Source organism: Echinops telfairi, unplaced genomic scaffold (assembly GCF_000313985.2).
Source record: "Echinops telfairi isolate 266 unplaced genomic scaffold, ASM31398v2 ScPeMD7_7424;HRSCAF=8462, whole genome shotgun sequence".
NCBI lineage: Eukaryota > Metazoa > Chordata > Mammalia > Afrosoricida > Tenrecidae > Echinops > Echinops telfairi.
The window spans coordinates 18,127,970-18,148,308 of NW_022111324.1; the positions used below are offsets into that span (position 1 = coordinate 18,127,970).

The window sequence follows — 20,339 nt, forward strand, 5'->3', positions numbered from 1 at the left end:
TACCATGGAGTTGATGTCGACTCATAGCAACCCTGAAGGACAGGGTAGAACAGCCCCCTGTGAGTTTCTGAGACTAAGCCTTTCTGAGAGTAGAAAGCCTGTCTTTCTCTGGGAGAGCAACCGGTGGTTTCAAACTACTGACCTTGCAGTTAGTGGCCCAACACATAACCACTATGCCGCCAGGGCTTCAATGATAGAATATCTGGTGATAAACATAGTCATAAATTGCTTAAATATCTCTTAGATTATATGAATGGAAACAACTCATTGTCTTGTAAAATATTTCTCCATTGAACTTCGTTATTAGTTATAGCATTATTTGCAACTGAGTGGAAGCCACTTAACATTTGTTTCTCCTATTGCTTTCTAACTATTTCATTCTCAAAAAAAGTTATTGATATAGGTTCATGGAAACTACTTAACACAATATTGTAGTTAAAACACCAGAAACGGTGCCAAGATGGGCGGTTATAAAAACACAAGCAGCACCAAACACTGCTGTTTGCAGAATGTGCAGAGGGAGCCAAGTGATTCAGAGCATCGCTGTGATTGAAAACTAAAGATAGCTCTGACCAGAGTAGAGTAGAAGGTTCAAAAAGAAAATTAGCAAAACGTTTTAGCCTTACAGGCATATTGACTGGTATAAACAGGACTTAAAAAAAGGTTTTGTTGTTGTGATCACTAACTACCAGAAGATTTTTATTAAAACTTCTGAATATCTGCTGAACACCACACAGCTATTTTAAAGACAGTTATTTAAAGACGGTGTCACGAGTGTGGTCTGTACCCCTGCGCACACCTCTTGACACCAGTGATCTGTACGGAGGTCGGTTTAAAAGCTCTGAAATGTGAATCTTCTCAGTGAGATGTTTTATTTGATTGGCAGTGCCTCCTTGGTCTTTGAAGACCTCGTGTCTTTATGGGAGGCTCCAGAGCACAGGGTGTCACTGGTCTGCCCACTCTGACCCTGGCTTGATTGTGTGGGGCCCAGTGAAATCCTGTCAGTTAGCTCGTCTCGCCAAGGAACTTGCCAAGGACACCCAGCAGGCAAATATGAATCCTCGGTAACTGACAGATGAATCCGCCCTTGGTAAGTGACGGCTTGGTTATCACACAGCCGAAACCTATAAATTTGCAGCCGTCAGGGAATGGAGCCTACAAGGTTGAATGTCACTAAAGCTATAGATGTGTGCATCTGCGTGTGTGCTTTGTTCGGGATGCTCAGTGTAGACCCCTCAAGGCCTGTATTTTGTCCCTGCCCCGCATGGAGAAGGTCTGGACCCGCCTCCATCATCAGACGACCCCCATCATCTCGTTGTAGTCTTGGTGCGTGGAAGCTGCTTCCTGACTGATGGACTGGCTGGTGGACAGAAGTGTGCTGGGTGGGGAGGATGGAGTAAGAATGCCTGAGTTTCCCTTCTTCAGCTTCCTTGTGGAATGTCCTCTCCAAGTCCCTTCACCTTGCCAAGCCTCCTCACTCAGCAACCTCGGGTGAATGGGAGGACATTGGGAAAATAGTCATGAAGAACAGGAGTTTCCAAGAGTTGGAATCGAACAGCCACAATGATGATGCGCTCCTACTTTTGCATAAATACCAAACTGGCCACCGCATTTTGTGCAGTAAGAATATCCCTGGGCCTCACTGATTTAAATCGTGTCCTGCCTACCTACAGGGAAATGCATTCGACTTAGCTCTCCAGGTGCATGCCAGGCCTGTGAGTGGTGGTTTCAGAGAACCCGCAGAGGACAGTGGCAGTAAAGGCAGCAGCCCTTCCTGGGTTCAAATGCAGAATGTGAGGAGCTGCTGAAACAGTACGAGACACAACTAAGGATGAAAATGCCATCGCTCCTCGCTATGGAGGTTGGGAGATCATTCCTGTGGGAAGAGATAGTAAGCGTTATTGATTTCAGCGGATAGCACTCCCACATCTAATCTTGCCCTTGAGAAGTCTGTAATGCAGAATGTCCCCATCTTTTCTCCTATCTTTCTTTGCTTTCCTTTAAAAAACCAGGAGACTTTTCTATCAAGATGTTGTGGGTGATGAGAACAAATAACACTTCCTGTGAATTTTTTTTTAATCAACAACACCCTCAGATTTATTCAAGAAAACATCTCCTCAGTCGAGTTGGCCAATTAACCACTCAAATGGCTTGAAAACTTATTTAATGTCACTGCCTAATCACTTTATTAAATGTCACTGCTTCAGCGGGCAAGGATTTCTGCTTTATACTTCACTTCTCTTATGCTTCACTCCCTGTCTAAAATGCAGCGCTGCCTTCCAAAAACCTGAATGCTTCTCCTCTTTTATACTTGTGTCCCTTCTGTTTACATAGAACAATGGACGGGAGTGGTCAGGACTGTAGGGATCACTTTACATTTTAAGTCATTTTGCTAATGACCTAAGTGAGGTCATTTGAGGCAATGTATCCAAGGCCACCAATTTGTGAATGGAAAAGGGGGCATTATTTTGATTGTTAAAAATAACATAGGTGGTACAATGCGGGGCATATAGCACAGGATCTAGAATAGGTAGACCTACATTTGCCAATGAAATGAGACGTTGGGCAAGCCACATACCCAGGATTTTCTTCTGTATTTGAGTGTTCTCGTCTGTTCAAAGGGGAACATGGACTGTGAGAGAGGAAGAGAGAGTCTAAGTTTATTATCTACCCATCCTTCATAAGCAGTAACTGCTACACAAATCATTTATATTGATATCTATTGATGATGGCTGGGAATGGTAAACACTTTATTAGTCATCTCAACTAACCCCCCCCTCCCGCCTTCTTGGATTGCAACCATTGTGTTTGCTGCTATTGTCAACAGGCATCCAGTTGGCCCCAAACCAAGGTGATCCCATGCACAACAGCACAACGTGCACCTGGACTTGTGTCAGCCCTACTGTGGGTTACGGATACGACCATTGCGATATATAGCATTGCCATCATTTGATATTTAGAAGTACAACTAGGCCTATTCCTTGTCTGTCTTAGTCTGGAAGTTCCATTGGAACCCGATCAGCATCATGGCAGCATGCAAGCCTCCACTGACAGAGAGCTAATGGCCGCACATGCAGTATGTTGAACAAACCCACGTGCCTCACATGGAACAGTGAGATTTCTACCACAGAACCAGCTCTGCCCCCAGGCCTATACTAGCCATAGACAAGCCATGTACTAGCCCTAGACTAGCCCTAGACTACACTCTTTCAACCTATCACCCACCCTCTGCATACTTTTCCGTGAGGAAACCTCCGTTTCTCTGTTACTCACCACGATTAAAAGCCTAGAAGCCTATGCTCCAGACCCTAACGCCTGGGTCCTCAGACACGCTCAGCACAGAGGAGAGCTGCGAACAGGAGGAGGACAGAGAACATGCTCAGCTGGCCAAGAAGCTGAGTGAGAGAGGGAGGGCTCAAAGGAGGCCTCCCCTTTCAGGAAACGGCAAAGGCTGACTTCTCTTGTGACTTCCTCTAATCGCTGAGTTTCTCTGCTGGTAAAATTTCATTTCATTGACCCATTTCATTCATGACTGGAAGAACAAATTTGAGCTAATGTGGACAGCTCATGATGTGAAGTCATTCTACCTTTGTTCCAATGGTCATTTATTAGTAGTGGAGCTTGAAAAAATGTATTTGTAAGTATGCATCAAGTATTTTAAGTATGAATTTCAAAAGAAAAATCACCCCTTCCGTCCTCCACGCTTCATCACAGAGCCATCTTAGCTATTATTTTATTTTATTTATTTATTTTTTTTCTTAGCTATTATTTTAACCTGTCTTTACTCCTGCCCTATTGACTGTTTCTTTATCTGACAGTTCACATCTATCAGAATAGCTAGAACCCTGCTGACTTGCCGGTTTCCACATTACTGGTGTCCGTCTGGTAGTAAAGGAGGCTGCGGTGCAAGGCAAGCGTAATTCTGGCTACGAAGGTGAAGGGATGCGTTCAATTGACCAAACCATGTTTCGCTCTTGCTGGCTTGGCAGTCTCAGACTCGTGTAAGGGGCAGCTGGGTGACGGTGTAGTCATCCTCCATTGGGTGATCTCTTGTGGGCCTGCTCCACTTTCACAGGATGATGATGTTCACGTAGTGACCTGGTCTATGAACTTGACCACATCGATAAGCAAGCCGTGGGGGTACCAATGCGCGACACGCAGGGTTACTTACGGAGTCAAGGTTAGGACAAAAAGGCGTTGTTTTATCCTGTTGAATATTAAATGGTGCCACCAGCAATTGTGAAGATTAAGACAGCTAAAATTTGGGTGACAGGTTGCAGAATTTCTAGTGATAGATCGTATTTTGTGCAGGATAAGCAGGAAATGACCCAAAACTGTTACCCTTCAAAAGTCGGATTTTCACAAGCTGTCGGCGAAGCAATTATTTTGTCTTTCTCTCTCTCTCCTTTTTTTTTTTGTGAAGAGGTGAAGGAACATATTCTAGGAATTTTATTTTTAAAGAAAGTTTGAAACTCGATTGAAATTCCTTTTTCTTAAAAAGAAATTTTTTTTTTAGTCAAAACGTCTTCAGATACTGAGTAAAACCAATGAAGCAGAAACTGTATTATTCCAAGGCCAGGTTTTTAGTGGAGCCGTCAGCACTGAATTCAGGCATTCTTGCTGTGCTCAGCAGACTTGGCCCAGCAATCAAAGCTGTTTGATTCAAATGCTGATACTCCTATAACCAGGGTGGTTCCAGAACACTGTGGGCGCTGAAAAAAGCATAATTACAAACAAAGAATGACAAGACGCACACGTTGACTTAATAGAGCGCATTTCTTTCTTTCAAAGTACAGCCAGCGCTGCTTTTTACAAACGTAGGCGCTCATCCTTCATCCTAAAGAAAGCTATGGTTTAGCAGGTGAGGTGGTTGCTGCTCAGGACACGGAGGCACCAAGAGGTTAAATGGCTGACACCGACTTACAACAGCACGTGACGATGCATGGAACTGATTTATCAGCAGGTTTTGAAGAATTCTGTGTGAGGTTAAGGAGCCCTGGTAATTCTGTGGGTTAGGTGTTGGTCTGTTAACAGGAAGGTTAGTATTTCAAATCCCCCCAGCCGCTCATGGGAGAAAGAGGAGACTACCTGCCCCTATAAAGGTTTACAGTCTCAGAAACCCCAAAGAGTTGGACTCAACTTGATGGCAATGGATCTGGTTTGTTTTTTGAGTTGTTGTTGGATTTGGGTGTGAGGAGCCATGGTGGTGCAATGGGTTAAGCAATGGGCTGGGAAATGAAAGGTTGATGGTTCAAACCCACCAGCCCCTCTGTGGGAGAAAGATGAGGCAATCGGCTTCCGTAGAGATTTACAGGCTTGAAAATCGGAGGGAGCAAATCTCTTCTTTCCTGTAGGGTCACTCTGAGTTAGAATTGACTTGACAGGGGACTGTGAGGTGCTGGAATGACAATAGCAAAGATGTAGTCTCGGTCCTCCAGGGTTTTCTAATCTGGAGAGGCAGAGTGGTGTTGGTGTGACTTGAAGGAGTAAGAGCATCAAGATACTGTGATCACACGGGGATCCTCCCCAGCACACACACAGAAGAAAAACAAATTTCTTTCCGCCAGGTTTGAGGCAGGATGAGAGAGGAGCATCACAAGTCTTTATGCATCGGTACTAGCTTTGATTGCTGAGTAGCACATTTCCACAAACTTAGCAGCTTCCCCCAACACACGTGCTCTGCTCAGGGTCTCACTCGACTGGAATGAAGGTGTCAGTTAGGGACACGGTTCTCTTCCAGGGCCTGTTGCTGTTAACACATTACCGTTCAGGACACTGAACGGTCCTGTTCCAAGCTCGGGCTTTGGTTCGCAGAATTCATTTGGTTGAGGTTGAATTACTGAGCTTCTCGTTTCCTTGTTGGCTCTTGGCAGGGGATTGTTTTCTGCTGTGAGAGGCCATTGGCATTGGCCATTGACTGGAGGACCAGTTCATGGAATCGTCATCAATAGGTCATAGAATGGCGAGTTTCTTTTTTTCCAGGCCAACGGCACTTGCCTCTGTGACTTGACACCATCTTTTAGATTTCATCTGATTAGATCAGGCTCACTCATGCTGGTCTCCCCTTTGATGGACTCAAGGTCAATTTGTTAGAAAGCTGATCATAGACATGATAATTCTATCATATTCTCAAGTCCTGCGCACACTCAGTGAAGGGACTTATAGAGGATGTTCACCTCTGGGCACAGGAATCTTGATTTAGCATTCTTCCTTCCGCAGTGTGGAAGGCATTTGCCAGATAAGGCATTTGCACCATGGGTTACATGTTGGTCTGTTAACTAGAAGATCATCAGTTCAAACCCACCAGTCTTTGCTTAGGAGAAAGGTGAGGCTTTCTGCTTCCATAAAGATTTTCAGCTTTGTAAACTCACCCAGGGCCGCTCTACTCTGTCCTACAGAGTGGCTGTGAGTTGGAATACACTCTATGGCTTTTGAGGAATTTTTTTTTGGGGGGGGAGGCAAGTGGAGAGAGGGGTGGAGTTTTCTGTTATCTTGGTCTTAAAATGTACATTCTCCCTTCCCATGTTTCAATACATTCTTACAATACTGAAGGATATTTTGTTAAATAATCATTAATGACAGAATCTCAGGCGATTTAATGTTTTTGCATTGCCATAGCTTGACAGAGTTTTCCCTGACTTGATTCCAGTTCACAGTGACGCTAGAGGACAGAGAAGTGCCCCATCAGGTATTTGAGGCTGTACATCTGTGCAGAAGCAAACTGCCATGTCTTCTCCCCATGGAATGGCTGGTTTGAACCTCCGAGCTTCGGGCTGACAGCTGAGGGCTTAATTACTGTGTCACCAGGGCTTCTCCGTGGTATGTAGGAGTCTTCCTTTGTCTTTCTTAAATAACTGAATACATGAATGATTGAATGAGAAATATTTTGGGAATCTTCATCAGATCACATCCATATTAAAAAATGCCTAGCCTTCCTCCCTTGTTAAAGCTGGTTCGTCTTTGAGTTTCAAATACTCCCCCTCCCTCCTGATTGACAGTAATGCATACTCAAGTATAAAACACTTGACAATTTCCTTCTTTTTTTTAAATTTAACTTTTTAGTCCATCTAGAACTAATTTCCCAAAATAATGTATAAAAGATTCCATCCTTTCCCCAGCTTGTCTGTCATGCTTCCATCTCTACCCCTATTTGCTAAGTTCTTATGTGAAATCAGGCTTATTTCCAAGCTATCTATTCTATGTCATTGATCAGTCTGTCCTTTTGTGTGCCAGTATCACCTACTTTAATTATTAGAAATGTAATAATATGTTTCAAGATCTTGTAGGGCAGGTGCTGCCTCATTATTCTGCTTTCTGCTCCTCTCCCAAACAGTTCATTAAGCGAGAATGTCTGTCCTGCTGCCTGTTCTAGTGCCTTAGGCAGCAAAAGTGTCCTTTGGCAAGTTCTGGAAGGATGGAGTCAGAGCTGAGTCCACATTCTACCACTGCCTCTTCCTAGACCTAGATGAACTCCGCTGAGTCCCAATAAGATGTATACATATCGTGATAATGTCTATATGACAACCTTAAAGAAATTAACAGAGGGAATTCTAAGACTCGCCTGGCAGATAGGAGGTGGTGGATCTTCTCAGCTGGCATGTAGGAGTGATTCTGAGGGTCTGCAAACTGATGCTCTGGGTCTCTCCTGAGGAGCAGCTGCCGCAACTCTTTTTGTAATTTTATTTTATTTCTTTTCTTTTTTTAATTAAAAGTTCATTTTATTGGAGAACCTGACAACTCTTGTCACAATCCATGCATCACCACTTGCATCAGGCGAATTTGTACATATGTTGCCTTCATTCTTCTCTAGACATTTACTTTCTATTGAGCCCTTGGTATCAGCTCCTCTTTTTTATTCCTTCTCTCCCCCCCACCCCATATAACCCCCTGATAGATTATGGCAATGTTATTATTTTCATCTCTCACACCCACCGCTGTCTCCCTTCCCCCATGTTTTCTGTAGTTCTTCCCCCTGGCGAGGGGTGTATGATTATGTATCGATCATTGCAATCAGTTCCCCCTTTCTCCTTACCTGTCCCCTTCTTCCCCCTGCCCTTCTGGTATCACTATTCCCACTCCTATTCCTGGAGTCTATGTGTCGTGAGATCCCATCTCTTATCTATACCTGTGTACATGTTCCGGTCTAGTGTGAATTGAGAAGCAGCTCTGGGGTCATGGTAGTGTGTGTGTGCGGGGGTGGGGAGCGGTGAGGAAGCCTCAAGGAACCAGAGGCACATAGTGTGTTTCATCGATGCTTTATTGCACCCTGGTCATTTATCCCTTCCCTGTGGGTCCTCTGTGGGGAGATTGTTCCATTGTCTGCAGATGGGCTTTATTTCTTTTAAAAACATTTTATAGAATGGCTCATACCGCTCTTGTAATAATCCATACATCAATTGTTTCAAGCACATTTGTACATATGTTGCCATCATTATTTTCTAGACATTTATTTTCTATAGAGTCCTTGATGTTTATTTTAAAAGCAGCCTATAAAGGTAGTGGAGCCCATATCTCTCCAACTTAGGCCAATGCTGAGGGTGGGAGCATTTAGCATAACTGGAGTCCTTGAGCACTGCGAACAATTAATACCCTAACGGAAAGGCTGGAAGCTTGAGCCCACACAGAAGACCCTTCGCAGAAAGATATGGCCATCTACTTAATAAAAGACGCTCAACTAGGACACCCATGGGGCCCCGTGAGTCAGAATCATCTCTCCAGCCACTGGTTATATCCAGGAAACTAGCTGGTTCCACACTTGGAACAGCCCCCTCGGGGTTTGCATGATAAGAGGGAAGTCTGGTAGTTTTGCTAAACTGGAGCACCACAGAGTAGCCTGGGCAGGCGGGGGGCAGGGGGATCAATCATTCCCTCCCAAAAGATTGAAAGTCACCTTGTCTTCCTTTTGTGAAGTCTGAGATGCCAGGAAATGATCATCCTTGCCTCAAAGGTGGGGAGTCTATCCCTAGTCTTTGACAGCCAGAGAAAATCCTCAAGGTGCTAAGGGTGAGACGTCATCCTGGCCCACACTGAAGAGACGTGGGCAAGGGAAACAGGCAGGACTCTGACAGCATGCACTACAAATTAAAGATGGAAGAAGTGAATGCAATTCTCGCCAACCCTCGTACTGAATTGGTACCACCCATCTGCCCAGCGATTGACACAGGTGAAAGAGGACCAGTCAGGTTCAGACCACCTATTGCAATGAGTTCCATGGCACGCCGGAGTTTTGAAAGCTGGAGCCGTATATCTTTCCTGATACTTTCTCTCCAGCTCAGTTGGAAGGAAGATGGGACAAGTATGCACTCATTAAAGCTTTCAACAAACTTTTGGCAATTAACTGAAGGCTTGCCCTGTACCTCCCAGAGCTAAGATACCAGGGTACAAGAGTGTGGCCCAGACTGCCCCTGAGGAGCCTTCCTGTGTCCCAAAGAGGGCTTGATGGATCCCTTGCTTGGGTGGCTTCTGTTCTCTGGACATAGTGATAAGGCTTTATTAATTTTCCATGTGACTTTTCTAATTTGACTTTCCAGTCTAATTCCAAGAAAAAAGAGAAGAGTGATGTTCCCAACTTGAAGGGACTATACCACTTCCCGTAGAGTCAGTTCCTACTTTTGGGAATGTTATGTGTGTCAGTGTAGAACTGTGCTCCACAAGGGTTTCAAAGGCAGACTTTTCAGACAGAGAGCAGCCACCAAGCTTTTGTTCTGAGTCTCATCTGTTGTTCTGAGGTGCCACCGAGTCTGCTCCCACTGCCCGTGACCCTAGGTACAACAGAACACCCTGTCTGCTCCTAGGCCATTTTCAGAAGCCTCGTTATAGTTGAGCCCATTCTTGCAGCCGCTATGTCAGTGCGTCTTGTTGAGAGACCTGCTCTCCTCTGCTGCCCCTCTTCATTCCCGCGCATGGCCTCCCTTTTCAGGGATGTGCCTCTCCTGACAACACGCTCAAAGCCCGGGAGAGGGAATCTCACCATCCTCACTTCTATTATTGCAGACAGTTCTCTTTCTTCTTTGTCATTCCGTGGTACTTCCAATATTCTTCACCAGCACAATAATTCAAATGCATCGATTCTTCTGCAGTCTTCCTTTTTCAATGTTCAGCTCACATGCATATGCGGCGACTGACCATGTTAGGGCTTTGGTTAGGTGCCCTTGAGTCCTCAGCATCACATCCTTGCTTTTCAACACTTTTTGGAGGTCTTGTTCAGCAGATTCACCCACTACACAGTGTTGTGGGATGTCTTGACTACTACTTCCAGAAGCACTGATTGTGGATCCAAGCAAGAGGAAATCAGTTACGTCTATCTTTTTTTCTGCGTCTCAGGAGGTTACCCGTTGTTCCAGCTGTGAAATGGGCTCAAACGTTTTGGTTAGCAGTTGGCGGTGTTAGCCACTTGCACCACCCTCGGGACTTGGGAGGGGCCTTAGATGCTATATAGTCAAGCCTCTTTATTTTTGAAGAAACTAAACTCACTTCATAAGGGAAGGGATTCGCCCAAGGATACTCAGCTTTGTAGAAGAAGAGGGATTCACTACTTCTCTGCCCAGCAATTTTCCATCTGAAAAACGAGGTCACTTTTTGACTTACATCAAGCTTCCAGAAGCACCACACAGTCTATGAAGATATTTATGAAACATACTGAACATTTTAGGAGTCCTGGTGGGCTAGTGGGCTGAGTGTTGGGCTGCTAACCACAAGGCTGGCAGTTCAAACCCACCAGCCCCTGCTCTGTGGGTGAAAGAAGAAGCTGTCTGCTCCTGTAAAGATGTACAAGCTCAGAAACCAGCGGGAGGCATTTCTGCTCAGTACACCGGGGTCACTAAGAGTCAGATCAACTTCATGGCACTGTGTTTTTGTTTGGCATTGAATATGTGGAGAGAGGAAGAGAGATGGGGGTGATGCGTAACTCGGCATAGGAGTTATGGGAGAATTCAGAGTCAGCTCACTTGATTTCAAATTCTAGTTTTGCCACTTTCTAGCTGTGTGAACGTGAACAGCATTCTTCTCTTGGTAAGCCTACGGCTTCTCCTCAGTAAAATGATGATGTTGGTATCTGCTCACAGGCTAGTTCTGTGAATTAGAGAACATGGTAAACATAAACTGCCTACCTCACTGCCTAGAACCAGGCGTGTTGATAGGATAAAGGATTTCTAGAATGGGCAGAATGGGCACTTGGGAAGCATTCCCCTGATAGACAGCGAAAAGTGGGTGGTTTGGGCCCACCCAGAGACACCTGGGGTGCGTGGCTTCCAAAAGGGCACTGCCTTGAAACCCCTAAGGGACAGTTCTCTGTACATGCGCCGGGATCAACTTGGTGATGACCATCGTCAACAAAATGGGCCCTGTCTCTCCAATGGAGATGGTGACAGGCCCGTGGGGCATGTGCAGCGGGCTCACGGACACCTCTCTCTCGTCCTTCCCTAGTTCCGGGAGCCCGGAGGAGCAGCACGGAGGGGAGAGCGTGGCGAGAGAATGAAGACACCAATCGCACCGGAGAAGCATGAGGTGGCAGTGTGGCACTCGGTCTAGAGGGCTTCGGCCGGCGGCCCCATGGGCAATCCTGCTGGCACTGGGCCTCCCCGGCTGGGTGCTGGCTGTCTCGGCCACGGCTGCCGCCTCGCTGCCGGAGCAGCATGCCTCCTCGGCCGGCCAGCCACCCCTGGACTGGCTGCTCACCGACCGGGGCCCCTTCCACCGCGCTCAGGAGTATGCCGACTTCATGGAGCGCTACCGCCAGGGCTTCACCACCAGGTACCGGATCTACAGGTGAGTGGGGCTCCCCCTTTGAAGGCAGCTGGATACGCCCTCCCTCCGACCCCTGGAGGGGGGGAGCTTCTGGCAGGAAACTCAGCGGACCATGTTGGGCTTTTTTTGGAAGCAAGAAGAAAATACATACAAGCTGGAAAACCTGCTGCTGCCTCCTGGGGGACTTAGCAAAAGGGTTGCTATTTATAGGTTGTGCTGCTTATAATTTGAGGACAAATCAGGCATCCTGGAGTCAGCGTGTGGCCCGGCTTGCTGCAGGAGGTCAGAGTCAAACGCTGGGGCCTGGTTTGAACTAATGGGTTCGAGACTTGCATGAGTTGTAATTACTTAGACATGCAAATGGAGGGAGGGCAGCCCATGCTCCTGCTGGAGAAGTCTGGGCCACTCTGTCAGTCAGAGACAAACCTGCCTTCACATTTGGTGATACCACATGTGACCTGGGCAGGGAAAACCGCCCCTCTCTTTCTGGGCATGCTCAGCATTGCAGCTGGCAAGATACCTGCCTGGTCCCGCTGAGCTGCGCTGGGATAGGCAAGCCAGGTAGATATTTCTGACCCCGGAACCCACATTTCTGAAACCGTTTGCTCCTCCAAGCCTGAGGGTTTACAGGAAGGCTTCCAAACCGCCGGCACCCTTCTGCGCTCTCCCTGCTCATCACTCTTTTTCATGTGCTCAGTCTTGATGCGAGCCCTGGACCCGTGATGTTTCATCTCTCTCTCTCTCTCTCGTTGAAGATATTTGTTTTCTAATAGCACGTTAGTGTTTATAATTCAAGAGAGAGTGAGAGGGAACCTGAAAAGACACACAGACACAAAACCTCAAAAATTAATTTTTATTTCAGCATCTAGAGATTGATGTTAATAGTCTTTTGACATGCATATAGTTTGTAGTCATATGAACATTCAGGCTTTTTTTCTTCTTGGACCTCTGACTTGACTTAACATTTTGTATGTCTTATGTAAATTAGGAGATGCATTTCTTCCAACAATATTGCATTGGAAGAACACCTAGTCCCCCACTTTACAGATAAGAACATTGAGGATCCGAGCAAGTAACCAACCTGATGCAGGGAACAGCTGGTAAACACCAGAGCCCAAATAGCTTCCAAGAAGTCACTCTGCATTCATAAAATGTTGTTAAAGTGATGTCTTCCTTAAAATATTATAAAACATAGTTTTCCTTATTAGAGAGCTTTTATTGTTTTTGCTTTGTCATGATGGAACCTGCTCAGGTTTCAGACAGAAGTTTCTAAGTATCTCTCACTAGATTTCTAAATGGCGAGAGGAGAGACATTTAGAGAACCCATTCATTCTAGTTCACATGGACACAGTTGCATGGTCAGAGCAGATTTAGAGCTGACACCTCATGGGTGCAAAGGTACAAAACACCCCACTCTTGCTCCTCTGGAATGGCCTGACCAGCTCTCTTTTCAAGCTCCATCTCTTTTCAGCATAAGTAGAACCAGTTGGGTCAGGATGGGATTGCAATTTACATTTTCCACTTCGGCAGCTCTGGTCTTCACTATCCTCCAGTGATTCCAACAGCAATCCATAGAATTTAACTGAGGTGGAGTGGGCCCAATACAGGCTGGAAGTGGTTGACCCCTGGTTAGGTGAGCTCAGATGAGAGAGCAGAGGAAGCCTGGAGGAGAGGGTGAACCCGACTTCCAGTAAATGCATGAGACTCTAGACCTACGTACCCCCATTTTTTATAGCATAAATTCAGTGTGATCTTTCTCTCCATCAAGAACTTCTTTCATTCCCTTACAGGCAAAAACAAAAATCAGAAGATCCACTCTAGAATGTGTTTAAGCTGTGAATCTCTCTGGTCTACTTAAAACCAGATTTAACTTAGCTCAGACTTTTCAGAAGCACAGTTATCACCAAACACATAATTTTTACCAAGTGTATTGGAAATGAAATGTCAGGCTGGGAATCTCAACATCACGATTCCACTCAAAGAGCTATAGGAAGTAGAGGGAATAAGTCATCCGTTTCTTTCTCCCCTCAGTGGATTGTTCTAATCAAACTCTAGGCCAAAGCTGGGTAGCCTGGCAGCCACTGACAGCCCATGCGGTAGCTCCATGGGGAGTGTCTGCAATCACTTCTGCACCATCAACTCTTCTATCAGTTAGTGATGGTTTTCTGATCATTTAATGTGACAAGCTCTTATGCTGGGCCATTCTGTTTCTCTGGGGTCAGTTATTGCACATGAACTTGTACTTGGGGAAACAGTAACCAGTCATTCTGACAAGAATACAACATTCTGATTTGTGACCCTTTCATGGGGGGAAGAGAAAATGGTTACACGCCACTGCTCAATGAGCATGCTGGGAATTTTGCCTTTAGTTATTAAGCAAAATGGTGGCTCTAAGGATCCTTAGAGAGCCCCATATTATCCCATTGGGAATCAACTTTTATTCTTCCCATTTTTACGTTCATGGCATATTCCTTTGGTAAATCTGGGACCATAATTACTCTGACTTAAGTCAGTCACAGAAAACTGATAAAAAGAGCTTTAGTATCAAAGTTCTCCCCTTCTGTCCAGAAGAGCAGAGGAAGAAAGGGCTTATAGAGAATTTCAGAAATGCTTTTGGGGGAGATAGTGGGATCTGAAACAGAATTAACATTTGATCCATAAAAATCTAATAGTGTCCATGTGGACCTTCCCAATAAAGGAGGCAATGATCTGGGGCTGGGAGGTGTGTTACTCCGGTTAGACTAGAGAAACAAATCCAAGGACCCTCATGTGTGTTTAAGAGAGGGTTTTATATCAAAGAGCAATTGTAGATTGAGAAAACATTCCAGCCCAGTCCAGATCAAGTTCATAGGTCTGATATTAGCCCATATGTCTAATACTAGTCCATAAAGTCCTCTTCAGATGCTCACAGCACATGCAATGATGCCAAATGCCGGACGATCACAGGCCGGTGGGTGTGCAGTCTTGTTGATCCAGTGGTGGTGGAAGCGTCTTAGAGCTAGCTACCCCAGCTCTAAGTGTGGCTCCTCTGGAAAAGGTGAGGCTTAGAGTGGTTGTGGCCCACCTCCCAGGGGAAGGAGAGGAAGTTCCCAGAATCCTCATGAGAAGGCCACACTTACAAGGAAGCATCATCAGGCTGTAACTTAATTAACAGGCTAGACTTGACCCCTACACTCTTAATATCCTCAAGTTGACATGAGGTTATGTAACTACCACAGCTGGCGAATAGGGTTTCCAATAGAGATGGACTATTTGATGCAGGAATGTATGAAGCTTTGTCATCCGACAAGGAAGGTGTGGTTACTCCCCTCTCACTGTGTGAGCAGGTCCTAATGCCTCCAACAGCACGGTTCTCATAATAAACCCCAAGCCCCACCGAGGCCTATTTGGTCATCAGCTTGTGTTTCCTTTTGCAAAGATACCCTGTGATGCCGACCAACTCCACCTTCTCTAGCCCTGGAACTCAGAGTGTGGCTCTCTCTCAATGATAAGTTTATATTCATGTAAAGCACTGGGGCTTGAAGGCGCAGGCTCAGGAGCCAGCTGACCTGAATTCTAACCCTGGATCTGCAGTTTGCTAGCTGTGTAATGTTATGGAAACTACTTTTCTTATCTATAAAGTGGGGACAATAATGAAGTCTGCTAAGGGAACTGGCGTGTAAATTAAATGAGTTGATTGATGTGGGGCTACGTAAAAATATTACCCATTAATATTAGGTGTCCCCCAATGAATATTAGTCAATGCAAGAATGGTAATGTGATGAGAGTTTTAGGATTTGTTTCTTTTGTGTGTGTGTGTGTGTGTGTGTGTGTGTTGTAATGTCTACTAAGGGTAACTTACTATTTACCTACTACCATTGAATCACTTCTACATGCTGCTTCTGAGGCTATAAATCTTTATAAGAGCAGATAACCTCTTTCTCCAGCAGAGAGGAAGGTGGGTTTGAACTACTGACCTTTTGGCTAGCAGCCCATCACTTATGTGATAGTATTATATCACGGGTATTAAAAAGAAAACATATTTTGCTTTCTTGCTCACTTTTGTAGCTCACATGAACTCCATCACTCAATCCAGCTCTCTGTGAGGAGTGGAACTTGGCTGACAAGGATGGTTCCTCTCTGGGGCACACTCTTCCTGACCTTGAGGGCTACCAGAGGGACTGAGCTGGTCCCCAGTACAGGGAGCAATACTTAAAGGCCAAGCTCTTGCCAACTCATCAGGCCAGTCCGTCTACTGCCACATAGTGTTGGGACTCTGGTCTTAGGGGCAAAACGAAGTCTCAGGAGAAGAAGAGCACCATTAAGAAAAGAGATGATATGCATGTTGTTCTTAACCACCATGTTAGTCCAGGTAAACCAGAGAAACAAATCCACAGAAACGCATATGTCTATAAGCAAGAATTTTATATGAAGAGTAACTGTACATTACGAAAGCATCCCAACTCAGTCCAATCCAAGCCCGTAAGTCTAATTTTAGCCCATATGTCTCATACCCATCTATAAAGTCCTCTTCAGACTCATGAAACACATGCAATGAAGTTGGATGCAGGATGATCACAGGCCAGTGGGTAGAAAGTCTTTGGATCCAGTGGCATTGTAAGCATCCCAGCGCTGGCAGGGGTCTCCGTGTGGCTTCTCCAGTTCCCAGGGCATGGGGTCTATCAGTGTAGTGCCATGTGTCTTGTCAGTAGAGCTTCTCTCAGGAGTGACCATTGTCAGGAGAGAGTCTCCAAGGGAGGGAGCAGAGAGAGAAAGTGTCTCCCACTTCCAAGGAGGAAATACAAGAGTCCCCAGAATTCTCAGGAGAAGGCCATGTCCACACAGACCTCTCATTGGCTATGACCCAATTGACAGACTAGACTCCATCCCTTCACGCTTAATCCTCTCAAGCCCCAAATTGACACCAGATTATGTAGCCACCGCAGCTACCATCGCGGTGACCTGACTTATGACAACATATGTACAATGGCCTTTGTAATTCACAGGGTGTTCATTGGCTGATTTTCAGAAGTTGATAGCCAGACCTAGTTTTCTTCTAGCCTGTCTTACTCTAGAAAGAAGTCCCACTGAAATCTGTTCTGCACCATAACAACATGCACGTCTCCACTGGCAGACAGATGGTGGCTGTGCATAGAGTGCCTTGGCCTGGAATCAAACCCAGCTCTTCTGCAGGGAAGGCAGGCCTTCTACCATTGAACATCGTAAGCTTTCTTAAACAACAAGGTGAACATAGGCATCTCACCCAATTTCTGACACATGAACTAGCTTCTTAGCATGTCCATTAGCCCTTTCAAACCATGTTGACAGCCACTTCTCAGGCATGGTCTCATCAATGCACTTGGTGGCAGGAGCTAGAAAAGCAGAGATTGCTTCAGTTCCTTTTGTGATCCCCCAATATCTTTCTCCCCGCCACACTCTACTACACTACAGGAAGACCTTGTGACCAACCCCTCAAAGACACCCTGTGAGACTGATGGGACAAGTGGCATCCATGACAGTGACATACACATCTTCAAGGTTAGAGAGGTAGCCAGTCACTGCCAGAAATAGCATCCTGGGCTCCTGCCTCAAAGCCTCCTCCTGCTCATTACCCTAGACCACGCCACTTCCCTCTGACTAGTAAGTGCATCTTCATCATAGCATGCAACCTAATCAGGCACCTAAATTGCGCTGATGCAAATGTAAATATGGTTTCTCGAAACACTCTACCGGCAATCTTCCATTCCCTCTTTGCTACAAATCAAAGTAATGAGCAGTCTGTTTCTTTCTCTCTCTCTTTTTTAAAAAAAATCTTTTTGTATTAAGGTTTTAATAGAGAGATAATCATGGCATTGGAAAAAAGCCAAGCCACTATGATGAAACACTTAAAACTCGGAAAGAATAAATTAAAACGAAGAGAGAAAGTTAGCAAGCATGCGGAGCAATGAGCGCGGTGTGGTGGCGGGCAGGAGGGCAAGGTTAGGCACACTGCGGAAAGAGCAGTCCTCCTTATGATCTCAGTCTCGAAGCCCAGACCGAAGCAAACCCATTGCCATCAAGCCGCCGTTCCCTCAGAGGGCCCAGAGAGCAGCACAGCGCTGTCCAGAGGGTGTCGGGTCTGCAGGCTTTGTGGGAGCAGGCTGCCCCAGCTTTCTCACCGTTTGAATCGCCAAGGCAAGTGCTTAACCACTGCGCCACCAGCCCTCATGGATTCCTACAGACAGCCACCCCACTTTAGAAATGATAGGTCTGAGGAATCATAAAAAATCCTTTGGGAAGAAAGTTTTAACAAAGAACAGTAAGTAGACACCTTCATTGATAAAAGTGACATCAGATTCTGATGAATCTCTGGGCGAAATGACAAGTTTTGAGAACCAAAGTGGAACAAAGCTAAAACTCGAAAGGGTGAAACCGTGCTTCCAGATAGACCATGTTGAGGCAAGAGCGTGTTTTGGTTAGGGGTAGCGAGGCAAGAACCCTAAGAAAGGAACCCATGTCTGCAGTTCGTCAGAATGAAAGATAAGAGTTGACAATAGCTTCGATGTGAGAGGAATGAGAAAAGGGTGGCGCCAAGCACTGGATCCAGCCTGCTCAAAGAGTGGTCTGTAGGCCAGTGGCTTCAGCATCAGCTAAGAGTCTCTTCAAAATGCCTCTTCTCCGGTCCCTGCCCAGACCTACAACAGAACCAGTACCTGCATCTTCACCAGGCCCCAGCTGAGCAGCGTGCACGTTAAAGCTCGAGATGTACCATACATGATTACACTAAGTGCTTGGGAGATGAGGAGGAGACCAAGAGCTCTACTCTCTCCTGAGGAGGGGAGATGGCTAATGGTACGTTAGCATCCCACAACGCATTGGAGCTGAGGTGATGAGAAGATGTGCAGGAGATGGTAGGAATGAAATAAAGAGCGGTCACAGGAAGTTAAATTTAGGAGTTATTAGTTCCAGGGCCCATGAACTCATGAGGATAGATACGGCAGCTGGAGGTGGGGGGAGTTGAAAAGCAGAAAAGGCTGCAGGGTCTAGAAGCAGCCCAGATACCCCTTGGGAGATGGAGGGGTGAGCAAGTGGAGAGCAGCTGCCGAGGCAATCACAGGAGGAACTCCACAGCTGATTTATCATCCGGCCCCTGCTCTCCGGCTCACAAACACTGATTTGGATAAACCCTGGGAGAGGCATCGGCTCCAATTAAGAGATCACAGTCCACACAAGTAAATGGCAAGCAAAGGCAGCCTTAGTCAGCCTAGGCAAATCCCAGTGATTTCCTGGGCGTTCATTAGAGGGACTGAGGTGGAGGAAAAGTTGTGTTATTGCTCAGCTAGCTGCAAGGCAGGAGGAAGGAAGCAGGAGTCCTGAAATGGATGGGCTTCATGAGCAAGGAGGCCACCTCCTCTGGGCACATAGCCCATCACCTGAGTAAATCGCTTCCTCCCCTTTGTTTTGATAGCAAAGGAGTTTGTGGAGACAGAAGGCAGGAGAACAGTGCAAAGATTGCACTGTGACTCAAATGCGAGGAAACTCGGTGATGTGCAATGATGACCCTGTAGCTATGGGCAAGAGGAGATTGGTGGGGACACAGCAAAGGGACAGAACACAATGCTTGCACGTTGTTTCAACCAAGCTTTTACTCACTCCTTCACTTACTGCACTTACTGTCATTGAGTTAAATCAATTCCAACTCACAGTGATCCAATAGACTAGGGTAGAACTCCCCCTGTAGGTTTCCAGGACCGTAACGTTTTACTGGTGCGGAAAGCCTGCTTTTTCTCTACCTGAGGAGCTGGTGGTTTCAAACTGCTGTCCTTGTGATTAGCATCCCATTATGTAACCACTACACTACCAGGACTCCTGGAATTAAGCCTTCAATGCTGGTGAAATGCACCAAAAAAGCAAAAACAAATGATAACCTTTGAGACAATGCAACTTCTGATGATTCCAGGTGTTTCAGACGGAACTGTGTAGTGCTTGTTGGCTGTGGTTGCTGCACGTTTTCATGGGAGATCACCAGGCCTTTCCCAAACGGTGTGCCTCAGAGTGGGTTTGAAGAGTCAACCTTTAGATCAGTAGCCAAATGCAAAATGTGCCATCCAGAGATTTGGGAAAAATCATACAGCTGACATATAAATGCCTAATCTAGAGCGTAGGATCAGCGTATGACATTTCAGGCCTTCACCCAAGGGATCCCGTTCCGATGGTGTCTGGAGGAAGAGCCCACCCGCAAGGCCCCTGGGAAAGCCTTGTGTTAGGCCTCTCTAGTCTAATCTTGTGTAGACGCTCTACCTCTGTCTCTGATGTGTGCACACAGTATAGCACACCGGTATAAGCGTCTCTTATGTATGAAAAGTTGCCTGTGAAAGTTCTCGGAAGCAGAAAGACACAGCATACATACAAAAATATATATAGGCAGTCCACTGATTTTGAACAAGTTCCATTCCTGTCATTAATTGGGCTTTGTTGCTGTTGTTAGGTGCCAGCACCTGTCCCAATGGTCGCCTAGTGACCTTATGCTAAATAGAATGGAACACTGCCCAGTCCTGCACCGCCCTCACAACTGTCCCTGTGCTTGAGCCCATTGTTTTTTTGTTTTTTTTGAATTTTCTTTCTTTTTTTTTTTT

The 20,339-nt window shown here is 45.9% G+C and overlaps 1 protein-coding gene across 1 annotated transcript in view; it reads left to right on the forward strand.

The window, feature by feature from the left end:
• Nucleotides 1–20,339, forward strand: part of BRINP2 (BMP/retinoic acid inducible neural specific 2) — a 143,713-nt gene that overhangs the window by 62,808 nt on the left and 60,566 nt on the right. Inside the window, exon 2 of the mRNA XM_045297973.1 lies at nt 11,425–11,766. Within this exon, the coding sequence (XP_045153908.1) occupies nt 11,501–11,766 (266 nt within the window). The 5' untranslated portion in view covers nt 11,425–11,500. The remainder of the gene's footprint in view (nt 1–11,424; nt 11,767–20,339) is intronic.